General features: G+C 28.2%; 1 protein-coding gene across 1 annotated transcript; it reads right to left on the reverse strand.

The window, feature by feature from the left end:
- Positions 1–380: 380 nt before the first annotated feature.
- LOC114185976 (dnaJ homolog subfamily B member 13-like) lies at positions 381–2,391 on the reverse strand. Its single transcript, XM_028073967.1, has 3 exons — positions 2,075–2,391; positions 1,753–1,958; positions 381–1,094 (listed from the first exon to the last, which is right to left on the reverse strand). Exons 1-3 carry the CDS (start codon positions 2,273–2,275, stop codon positions 662–664), a joined length of 840 nt encoding a protein of 279 aa, XP_027929768.1. The 5' UTR covers positions 2,276–2,391; the 3' UTR covers positions 381–661.
- Positions 2,392–12,154: the final 9,763 nt, after the last annotated feature.

Below are 12,154 nucleotides of genomic sequence, written 5' to 3' on the forward strand. Positions count from 1 at the left end.
GTAAATATAGTTTGATTATACATTCTTTATGAGTTATTTATTTATCATTTTGGTAGAGAACAATAAGTTCTAAAAGTGTTGGAAACAAACAAATGCTTTTCGATAACATCGAGTGTTTAATGCTGTACATATCCTCACCTTCTTCTCTGAAAAGTCTCTGCATTTATTTGGAAGCTTTATCTGTCTAAAATAGTAGCATAAACATGGTCCAAGTCATTGAAATCGTGTCTCGGAAAAAGGGAAGAGAAAAAGCTTTTCACTTTCTTCAAGAAATTAGAAAAGCTTTTTACCTTGGTCATATCAACTACCAGACATTCCAGACAGGCTGCTAAACTGAGAATGTGTCCACACATTTAATGCACAATCACAAGGGTAAGCACTTCTTCCTCAACATACACATCTTTAACAAATCAAGAAAAGTTTTAAAACGTTCTCTCAAAAATATTCTGAGTTCAAAACTCCATGGATTAACAAGGACTCAACCTCAGACTAAGAACCATACAACACAGGCAGTATACAGAAACAAAATTTTAATCCCTAAAAAAACCTCAAATTTGAAGTAAAAACTTGACCCAGTCAAGATTATGCTAATCCAAGATGCATTTTTTGATAAAAAGGAGCCGCAAGAGTTGTTGCTCTGTGAATCATCAACACGAACGTTTCAGTCTGTCAAAAATTTCCGCATTTCGACTTTCTGGTGAAGAGTGAGATCGGGTGGGAATGTGATTTTGAACCTTATTCTCAAGTTTCCCTTCTTTGTTGGATCCTTGTGGTGAGGCAATCCTTCATTTTCAACAATCTCTTCATATTCAGGATGAATAACATTGTCGATTGGCACAGTTAAGTTTCTTCCATCAAGGGTAACCAGTTTCACAGTGTACCCTGTCAAGGCTTCAACAAGGGATATCGTTTTGGTCACCAGAAGGTCGGCTCCAACTCTAGTATAAACTCTGTGAAGTTCTTCTTCTATGATGAAAACAAGATCAGCTGGTATCATATTTGGCACCCGAATTCCCATCTCCAAATACTTTATCTTTGTGCCATTCTTCCAACCAGGCTTCACTTCCACTACCAATACCTCTCCCTCATCCTTACTGTTTATGCATCCATAAGGAAATTAATCAAACAACAAACTACAAAATTATACAAATTCTTCATGCTAAGGATAACGGGTTTTTGCAGTGTTTTCTGGGCAAAAGTTAAGAAGCAAATGCTACTCAGTAAGACAAACAATTACACTTGCTACATCAACCAGAACTACAAAAACTCTTGCAAAACAAATAAACAAAGGATGCAATACAAATCGAAAAAAGTGTCCACGCAATAGATTCAAGCAGCAGGTTCTCAAGTGTGATTTTTTTTCGCAAAGCACTCTCACCATAAAATGAAACACAAACTGGTGATACGTTGAGTCAAAAGTATTACGCGGTTACAAGCCCAGTTAGTTTCTTCTTTACACAATCTATACCCTTTTAATCCTTATCCGTAAACCCTAAATTCAAAACCCTAAATCAAAGAATTTTAGTACCCAGGATTTAGAAACCTGTTCACAGCTGCAGTTTCAGCCACAAGAACAAGGGTTTTGGATTCGCCGCAACCCACAACTCAGCTGCATTTTTTTTAACGCCGGAACTTTAGTTCTACCAAACCAAATCAAAACCATTTTCATAACGCCAGCACTGGGTACTGCACATTGGCATTAGAAACAAACGGGAATGCAGGTACTTCCAACGAAAAAGACAAAATACTCACCCACCAAGTTCACCGAACTTCCTCCATATATTAACCTTCTTGGTGGTTCCAGTGTATAATTCTTCAAGAGTGCAAGACAACTTGCGCTCAATTGGAGGAGCTTTTTGGAGAGGTTTCTGGGTGGAAGAGGCAGCAGGAGCAGCAGGTGCCACCCGAGCCATTAGACTACAATCAAAAAGTGCCCTCTTGTGGGAATCACTTAACACCTTCAAGAAAACAACACAGGTTAAAATAAAAATCGAAAATCGTTCGTTTAAATGAAACCCACCATTCAAAGATTGAATCTTTTGAATCTTTGTGACACCCTTCGGGGGAAACTAACCTCATACGCTTCAGATACTTTTTTAAACATGGATTCAGCCTCTTCCTTGTTCGTGAGATTTTTGTCGGGGTGCCATTTCATGGCGAGTCTCTTGTACGATCTCCTCAGCTCCTCTTCTTTAGCATTCTTCTCGACCTCAAGGATTTTGTAGTGATCAACAGCCACATCTGGTGTTTCCGCTTCTCGCTTTCGCTTCGTCATCTTGGCGTTTTTTTTTTCTCCGATACACTGTTCTTCTCAGGATGTTCGGTTGGTTTCAGAATGTCGTGAAAAGGTCCACAATTCACAACGGGTTGACAGTGAGTGTGTCTACTCTGCGCTTCAGATCACCACTTTATACTGCAATTGTCATTCATGCAAATATTATTTAAGTTAAATATTTATTACCCTTTTGTTTTGTAGCATTGACTGTGAAAAATATTTGAAATAGGTAATTATGACACCGTTTATTGTTAATCTTTTATTACTCATAATTGCTACCAGATAAATATTTAAAATAAATCTTCAGTTGCATTAAACTCCAATCAAAATTCAGATCAGATCCATGTGAAATCAAAATACACTGTTGTATTATTACCAAGGGCATCCAATTGCCTGGATACTATTTTAAACATTTTACTTTTCCTTTTTAAATATTAATTACAACCCTTAAAGCATAAACCAGTTAAAAAACAAAGGAAGACACTTCATTTTTATGTTTCTAATAAAACAATTTCCTTCCCTGTCCCTGTCAATTTTTTTTTTAGTTTAATGAACTGTTATTTTATCTTCTCTATTAACGTAATTTTTTTATATTAATTAAATAAAAAAATTTATGTTATCTTGAAACTTAAAAATTATTTCTAAAAAATGGGTTTTTATTAAAAAAAAAACAATAATTGAAAAAGAACAAGGGAAGTAAATATCCATGTAACGCTTACAACACATTTGTTTACCTTTGATGATTATTATTTTAAAGGATATATGAAAATGTATATTTGTAAATTTTACTATGTAAGAAAAGTCTTCACTGTTAATATGTGTTTATTAAACTAATTTAAATATATTTACTATTCAAATACAATATTCTCTTTTGCATTATTTTTTGTATATATTTTAAGTATACTGTTGCATTTTTCCTCAAAAGTTTTTCTTTCAATTATCTTAAATAATTTTTTTATGTCGACAAAATTTTAATTATTTATTTTCTTGATCTATTTTCGTTTATTTCTTTCTCAAATTCATTTTTAATATTTTTAAGAAAAATCTACACTTTTAAAAGTCTTACACCCCAATATCCATTATCAAAGCAAAATTAAATTTCTATTATCAAAAAATAAATCTATTAATAATTTCAATTTCAATTTCAATTTATTTCATTAAAATATAAGTATTTATCCATTTGCAAACTTAAGTACTATAAATAGTCGCTTTAATTGTAAGAAAATTGTTCATTTTTCCTGTTTTGTAATTGAGAGATATGTAAGTAATGTTTATGTGATATTGGGTGCATATTAATTCAAGATTTTTTTTTTCAAATTTTCATGTATAAATGAATGCATTATTCCTCACTTTTAAAATATAACTAGAAAAATACCATTATAGAATTAAATGTAACTAATAAATTTCATCATATTAAATAATTAAATATTATTATTAAAAAAATACAATTTTTTACAAATTTAAAAGTTATCAATAATGAATCTAAGAAAAATTAGTTTTATAAAATATACTTTTATAACATAAAGAATAATGCTACATAAAAAATCATTATTCATTTTATAGATCTACAAAACTAGATCTCATCGTATCAGTCTCAGCATAACAATCAAGAAGCATATTAATCTAGGACAGTACAGATTGAGAAAGCATGTGACAATCCAAATATGACTTCCAGCTAGTAAAAACATATGTGCTAAGCCCTCATGACTCCATTTTTTTTCTTAAATATATATTTGGTCATATTTTTGTTGTTTTTATTCAATTTGGTCCCTATTTTTGTTTTGTGAATTAAGTATTCATTTTCGTCAAATTATGGTCAATTTGGTTTTTTTGTTCAATAGTTAACATTTTTGAATAGTATATGTCATGTGTCAGTTCCTGTTTTTTTTTTAATTTCTTTTATTTCAATAAATTTGTCCATGTGTCAAGTCACAATTTTACCACGTGTCAGTTTGTGGTAGTATTATTTTTTTTGTTCAATTTAGTCCCTATATTGTTATTTTTGTTCAATTTAGTCCCAATTTTTGTTAAAATAAATCAATTTTGTCCCTCTCAAATTGACACTAAATTTAATATCTTTCATACAAATTATATTAATATATTTTCTAAAATTGACATTTGAATTTATTTTTTTTAAATTCAATTATAAATTATTAAATTTAATTATAAATTGAATAAAAATCTCATATTTAATTGCTAAATAGAATAAAATTATTTAAAATATTATAAGAATATAGTTATTAAATTTTTTCTTCTAATATTTATATTAAAAAATACTTTTAAAATGATATATAACAATGTTTTAAATATTCAAAATATTTTAGAAAAGTAAACTAATATTTGTAAAATTAACATTTAAATATAAAATATTTTAGATTTTAATATCTAAAATGCAATAAAAATATTAAATATTTTAAATTTAAATATGAATTTTACAAATGTTAATATATATTTTTAAAATAATATTTTAATAATATTTAAATAATTATATTCTATTTAACAATTGAATCTAAGAATTATATTCAATTTATAATTAAATAATATAATTTATAATTGAATTTAAAAAATAAATAATAATAACGTCAATTTAAAAAATTAAATGGTTCTATTTTAACAAAATTTGAGACTAAATTAAACAAAAATAACTAATATAGAGACTGAATTGAACAAAAATAACGAATATCGGCATTAAATTGAATAAAAATAAATAATACAACCACAAACTGACACGTGACACTAGCATTGACACGTGGCACAATTGTGACTTTATACGTGGACAATTTTTTTGAAATTAAAAAAATTTAAAAAAATAAAAAAAATAAAAATTAAAAAACTAGGAACTGACATGTGACATGTAATGTTCAAAGATGTAAACTATTTAAACACCGTTAGTGAAAAAGATCAAATTGACTACAATTTGACACAAATGAGGACCTAATTAAAAACAAAACGAAAATAGGGACCAAATTGAATAAAAACAACAAAAATAGACCAAATGTATATTTAAGCCTTTTTTTTATTATAACAAATATTTATTGAACTAATAAATAATTTTTATTTAAATTTATTATAAAAATAAATAATATGTATATATATTTTTACTATAAAATAGTTTTTTATTATAAATAATTATTTAAATTTAAATTTTTTATTAAAGTGAAAATGGTAAAATAATTATTTTAATTTATAAAATAAATAAATTTAAGAAAACTATCATTAAAAGGGTATAAAAATGTATTATATGAATTTAAAGTAAAAGTTACTTAAAGAGTAAATTTGAAGAAAAAAAATGTGTAAACAAAGACGAATCCACATTTTATATAATCACTTTTATTGCAAGAAAAGTGTTCATTTCTCTAATTTGTAATTGAGAGATCAGTAAGTAATGTTTATTTGATATTGGGTGCATATTAATTCAATTTTTTTTTTCAAATTTTCATGTAGAAACAAATGCATTATTCCTCACTCTTAAAATATAACTAAAAAATTACCATGTTTGATAGAGTTATATATAACTAATAAATTTCATCACATTCAATAATTAAATATTATTATTTAAAAATACTCTTATTTACAAATTTAAAAGTTATAGTTAATGAATCTAATAAAAATTAGTTTTATAAAATATACTTTTATAACATAAATAGTAATGCTACATAAAAATTCATTATTCTTTTTATGAATCTACAAAACTAGATCTCATCATATCAGTTTCAACATAACAGTTAAGAAGTACATTATTATAGGATATGCAGAAAGAGAGTGTGTGTGACAATCTAAATATGTAGTCCAACTAATAGAAATATATATGTGCTAAGTACTCATGCCTCCATTTTTTTATTTATCATAGCAAATATTTATTGAATTACAAAATAATTTTTATTTAAAATTATTATAAAAATAAATAATTTGTATATATTTTTTACTATAAAATAGTTTTATATTATAAATAACTATTTAAAATTAAAAAAATTATTATAGTGAGAAATTTTAAAATAATTATTATAATATAATAAATAAATTTATAAAATTATCATTAAAAGGATAAAAAAATGTAATTATATGAATTTAACATAAAAATTACCCAAAGAGTAAATTTGAAGAAAAAAATGTGTAAACAAAGACGAATCCACGTTTTATATAATCACTTTTATTGTAAGAAAAGTGTTCATTTATCTAATTTTGTAACTAAGAGATCAATAGGTAATGTTTATGTGGTATTGAATCTAAAACCCTCCTTTTTATTTTGCCATAATTTTAAAGGGGTTGCCCCTAATCTAATGGGCTTAAGGGCTTACCCATAGGGTGTCCAAGGCCCCTAAGGCAGCCAAACTCCCTCTCGCTGCATTCTTGCAAACACAGTTCTCTCACATTCTCTCTCTTTCTCAACAGAACGCTCTATTAGGGTTTGGGGATTTATCCAACTTCAATTGAGTCCAACTTCTTCCTTCCGCTCACGTAAGTTACTTTCGATGCATACTATTCTCCTTTAGTTTAATCTTTGTGCTTGCCGTTAGGGTTCCTCGTAATAATCTCGTGCTCCCTTTGTATTTAGATTTCCAGCTCTTAAACCTGCTCCTGGAGCAGAAGTGCTCATTCGCTTAAGTGTTAGAACTTTTCGCTAGCTTATTTCCAAGTAAAGGAAGCTAGGGTTTCGAGTTTTAAATCATTTTGGCCTGTTTTAAGTCTGCTTGGTGTTTGTATAGATTATACGTTGTTGTGAATATGTGGGATGCCTTGCGTGGTTGTTTGGGTGTGGAAATGTGATTGCTATAGGTGAGAACAGGGACGAGAACTGATAATCTCGCCCAGGTGAGCCAGGCTCGCCTAAGCAAGATTGGCAGAGGCTCGCCCAGGCCTTCTGTGCGAGCTGTCGCTCAGACGGGTCATCCTTGTTTTGAGCGAGTTGATGCCTTGCTTAGGCAAAGAGAGCTCTCCTAAGCGAGCTAGTGTGAATGCTCCCTGTTCCTCTTTTCGAGCTCTCACCTAGGCGAAGGGAGCTCGCTGAGCGAGATTCCCTCTCGCTTGAGCGAGACCCTTCAGCCTGAGCGAAGAGGTAGGCGAGAGTGTGTCCTGGTTTGATATTTTCTCTGTTCTTGGATGTTTGGCATGTATTTGATTGAGTTATTATATAATGGCATGAGGTGAATGAATATGCATGTGTGAGAGGGTGTATGAGATGTGAATGATGAACTTGGATAATTCTTGGTATGAAATGAACATGAAATGGTTGGTTATGAAAATGGCATGGTATTGATATGAGATAAAAAATTCTATATGCATGGATTGAATAGGATGAGTTGGGTATGGATTTGATATGAGATATGGAATGATTCATGGGTAAGAAGTGATGAATTTTGACATGGTATTGGCATTAGGTACGATTCTATATTGGTGGATTTGGGAATGATGAGTTGTTATTGATTCAGCATGGAATATGAATGAGGAATGGTTATAAAGGTTGGTATGAGACTTATATGTGTGATAAATATTACTTTATTGATTGGGTATGTTTGGTCTGTGTTAGTGCGTAATTCCATGAGCCTCTAGGTGAGACCTCATGGTAGTGCTTCAGTGGTCGGGACGTAATTCCATGACCCCTGTTAGTGAAAGTTCATGGTGGTGCCCCATCTATATAATTTGGTAAGGATTCAAGGTAAGGTTGCATCTTGACACTCTAAGGAGTCAGCTAGTCTCACTTAGAGCGGACTGACTCTTGTGGTGAGAGTAGCAGGAGACCTGAAACTCATTAAGGGCTAACCTTGTGTGTGGGGGATTGAGACATTGTAACACTTGTAACACTTGTAATACTTAGCTCGGGGGTGAGCAAAGATATCCACCACAAGCATCCGCTGAATCCGACCAGATTATATGTATCCGGAGGAGTCGTGTCGAGTCTAGTGTATTGCTTGAGGAGTCATAACATGTTTGGATGATGTATGTATAATTGACTGTGAAAGTGTGTCTGATTGCATGATAAAACTACTTTTGGTTCTAACTTACCCTTTTGTTTTTGTTGTATGTCCTGTTTGTGTGGTTTTTCCTTCTTGCGATGATCATCAATTTATTGTTCCGCTGTGTAGTCTACATGGGTTGGATCATACTATTTTGGGCTTTGTTATAGAGCTATGGCCCATGTATTGGCTTATCCTTTAACTTTAAATGGATTTATTGTTGAACTTTGTATCCTCTTATGTTTTGGCATCATGGTGTGCCTCGAATATTGTAAGGAGTAAGGTTTAAACTCTTGAACCGGCGTTTCTATATCATTCTATGTGACGCTTCCTTTAATTAGTTTTATTAATTAAATGGGGTGTTACAATAATCCTATTCTAAGATAATATAGACCGATAAAGCATGTGACAATCTAAATACATGTTCCGGCTAGTGAAAACATATGTGCTAAGCCCTCATTCGTCCATTCTTTTTATTTGATATAGCAAATATTTATTGACTACAAAATAATTTTTATTTCAAATTATCATTAAGAAAAATTGTATGCACTTTTTACTATAAGATAGTTTTTTATATAATAATTATTTAAATTAAAAAATTATTAAAGTGAAAAATGGTAAAATAATTATTTTAATTTATAAAGTAAATAAATTTAGAAAATTGTCATTAAATGGGTAAAATATTGTATTATATGGATTTAAAATAAAAGTTACTTAAAGATTAAATTTGAAGAAAAAAAATGTGTAAACAAAAGCAAATCCATGTTTTATATAATCACTTTTATCGTAAGGAAAGTGTTCATTTATCTAATTTTGTAACTGAGAGATCGGTAAGTAATGTTTATGTGATATTGGACGCATATTTATTCAATTGTTTTTCCAAATTTTCATATATGATGGAATGAGATATAACTAATAAATTTGATCACATTCAATAATTAAATATTATTTAAAAAATACTCTTATTTACAAATTTAAAAGTTATAGTTAAGTAATCTAATATTTTTTTTATAAAATATACTTTTATAACATATGATAATATTACATAAAATGTCATTATTATTTTTTATAATGTTACAAAATTATATTTCGATCAGTTTCAAAACAGTTAAGAAACACACTAATCCTAATCTAAAACACTACAGATTTAGAGAGCATGTGACAATCTAAACTCGTAATAATTGAGAAAAAACCAATAAAAAATCAAAACTCTAATAAAAATATAATTTCTTTTATTGGATCAGGAAACCAATCCATCTTCTTTTTTTTATCCTCCCAAGGCATCTCAAATAGGTCAATCTAAAATAAAATAATTTGTCTCCCCCTCTTCTTAGTACCTAGTAATTATCTTGATAAAGACATAGGTTATTAAGGGAGTAAAAAAGTACATCTGAATTTAGTTTTTTATTTATTTATTGAGTTACTCTCTTTTTTTTTTGTCATTACATTACATGATCATTAATTTTAAAATTTTAAAATATATTAAAATTATCTTTAAAATATCAAAACAATGTGTTTTTAATGCTCATCAGAATACAATACAACACAAAAAACTCAGCAGAAAAATCAGACTCATGTTATTACACTTTTGTTCTTGACCATAAATTTTATTAATTATAATAAAATAATAAAAAATAAAAGCTAGTTATAAAAATTATATAGAGTTAAATAAAAAGGCTCAATTATTCTTTTTCCAAAATAGGAACAGATTAAAAAAAAGATAGAGTGACTTATTAAATAATGAAACTCAATTCTCTTGAACTTTTTTATTCTCAGCCTATATCTATTTCATAGTAATCACTACTATAAAGATGGAAAGACGAATTATATGTGTTTAGATCGGTCTCTTTGAGATGTCTTGGGAGGAGAAATAGGAACATTGAGCGAATTTGTTATCCCAATCCATAAGAAAAATGAGATGATTGTGCTTGTAATTAATTACACATTTATCCTTGAAATTAAATTTCGTTAATTATAAGAAAATAATTAAAAAAATTGTTGTAAAAATTCTAATGAATTAAATAAAAAAGTTCATTTATTCTTTTCTAAAATAGAGACATATAAAAAAAGACTAACTCAATAAATAAAAAAAGTAAATTCATATGTATTTTTTTACTCTTTTAGCCCGACTTTTTCAAGGTAATTAATGAGAAGAGGGAGAGTCAAATTATTTGTGTTTAGATTGGTCTCTTTGAGATGTCTTGGGAGAATAAAAAAAACAGTGGGCTTATTTTGTGGGCTGAATTTGTCCCTCCTATCCATGAGAGAGAGAAAAAAAGATGATTGTTAGGGACGACGGTGCATAAGAAGAGCAGAGTGGGCCCATATAAATCATAATATTTAATATTAATTAATAATAAAATTTAAAACAAAATGTAATAAAAAATAAAACATTATTGAGATATTTTTTATTTATCTTTTGAATTATTTACGTATTGTTTTCATATCTCACTTTTACCTTTTCTTAAAGAAAAAAATTTATTATTTTTACTTTCATTTCTTGTATGTTCTCTTTTATTATTGAAAAAAAGCGCATATCTTTTATCTCTTGAAATATTAATTTAATAATGTCTTTTGTACATATTTTTTATGATTATAAAAGAAAAAACTATTGTACCGTGAGCCATTTTTGTTGTTTCTATCCCTATAATAGATTTTTTTTGTAATGAAGATTATTAAACAAAATTGCTGAATAAAAATGAAAAATGAATTTCTGGTCGACAATGTCTATTTATATTGAAAAAGAAATTGCTGAAAATAAAATTTTAATTCTAATTTAATTATTGATGAGTTCAAGAATATAAAGGAACAAATGATAACCCATACTAAATTATTTATTCGTTATCTTTGCCTTAATGACACTAATTAAATATATAAATTTTGATTGTATTACTTTGATGAATTTGAATTCTCTACTGAGTTTAATTTTTTTTGTGTTGGTTCTTTATTGTGCCTTCAAAACAACTTGATGACCATTAATTTTGAAATTTAAAAATATATTAAAAAGATATTTAAAGTACCAATATAGTATATTTTCAGTATTTAACGGAGGACAATACAAAAAAAACTCAGTAGAAAATCCAAACTCTATTTTGATTCCCCTTAAAACCTTAGTCAAGATACTGATGATTGTGCCTGTAATTACACACTTGTCCTAAAAATTAAATTTCATTAATTATAATAAAATAAAATAAAAACTTGTTATAAAAATTCTAAAGAATTAAATAAAAAGGTTCAAATATTCTTTTCTAGAATAGAGACAGATTAAAAAAAAAGGAGAGACTAACTCAACAAATAAATAAAAATCTAGGTATACTCTTTTTCTTTCTTAGTTAGTATGTGTCTCTTTAACGGTAATTACTAAAAAAAGGAAGGGGCAAATTATTTGTGGTTTCGCATGATGAAAAGGAACAGGAGTTGGATTTGTTGCTCCCATCCGTAAGAAGAAATGAGATGATTGTGCTTTTAATTGCACATTTGTTCTCGATCTTAAATTTCATTAGTTGTAATAAAATAAATAAAAAACCTATTATAAATATTCTAAAGAATTAAATAAAAAGATTCAATTATTATTTTCTAATATAGGGATAGAAAAAAAAAAGAGAGTAACTCAATAAATAAATAAATAAACTAAATTCACTGTGTATTTTTTTTTTTACTTTCTTAACATGTGTCTGTTTCAAGATAACTTAACAAATAAAAAAAATTAAATTGAGGTGTACTCTTTTTCTCTTTTAGCCTATGTTTGTTTCAAGGTAATTAGTTACTAAGAAGAGTACTTCTAACAACAATCATGTTTCTTTTGTAAACTGTAACACTCAAACCATTCCTGCAATAAATCGGTGTTCCAATTCATCTTACCGATGCTGAATGAAATGTCAACATCCAATTCTTTTGATTTTCCAGACACAGAGAGAGAGAGAGT

This window comes from Vigna unguiculata, chromosome 5, assembly GCF_004118075.2.
Source record: "Vigna unguiculata cultivar IT97K-499-35 chromosome 5, ASM411807v1, whole genome shotgun sequence".
In the NCBI taxonomy this organism is placed as follows: Eukaryota; Viridiplantae; Streptophyta; class Magnoliopsida; order Fabales; family Fabaceae; genus Vigna; species Vigna unguiculata.

Excerpts from the sequence above, each read along its gene's own strand:
- LOC114185976 (XM_028073967.1), bottom strand. The coding sequence starts at position 2,275 with ATGACGAAGCGAAAGCGAGAAGCGGAAACACCAGATGTGGCTGTTGAT. Across the intron at positions 1,959-2,074 it reads AAGTATCTGAAGCGTATGAG|GTGTTAAGTGATTCCCACAA; the intron begins GTTAGTTTCCCC and ends GTTTTCTTGAAG. Across the intron at positions 1,095-1,752 it reads AAGTTCGGTGAACTTGGTGG|TAAGGATGAGGGAGAGGTAT; the intron begins GTGAGTATTTTG and ends ATGCATAAACAG.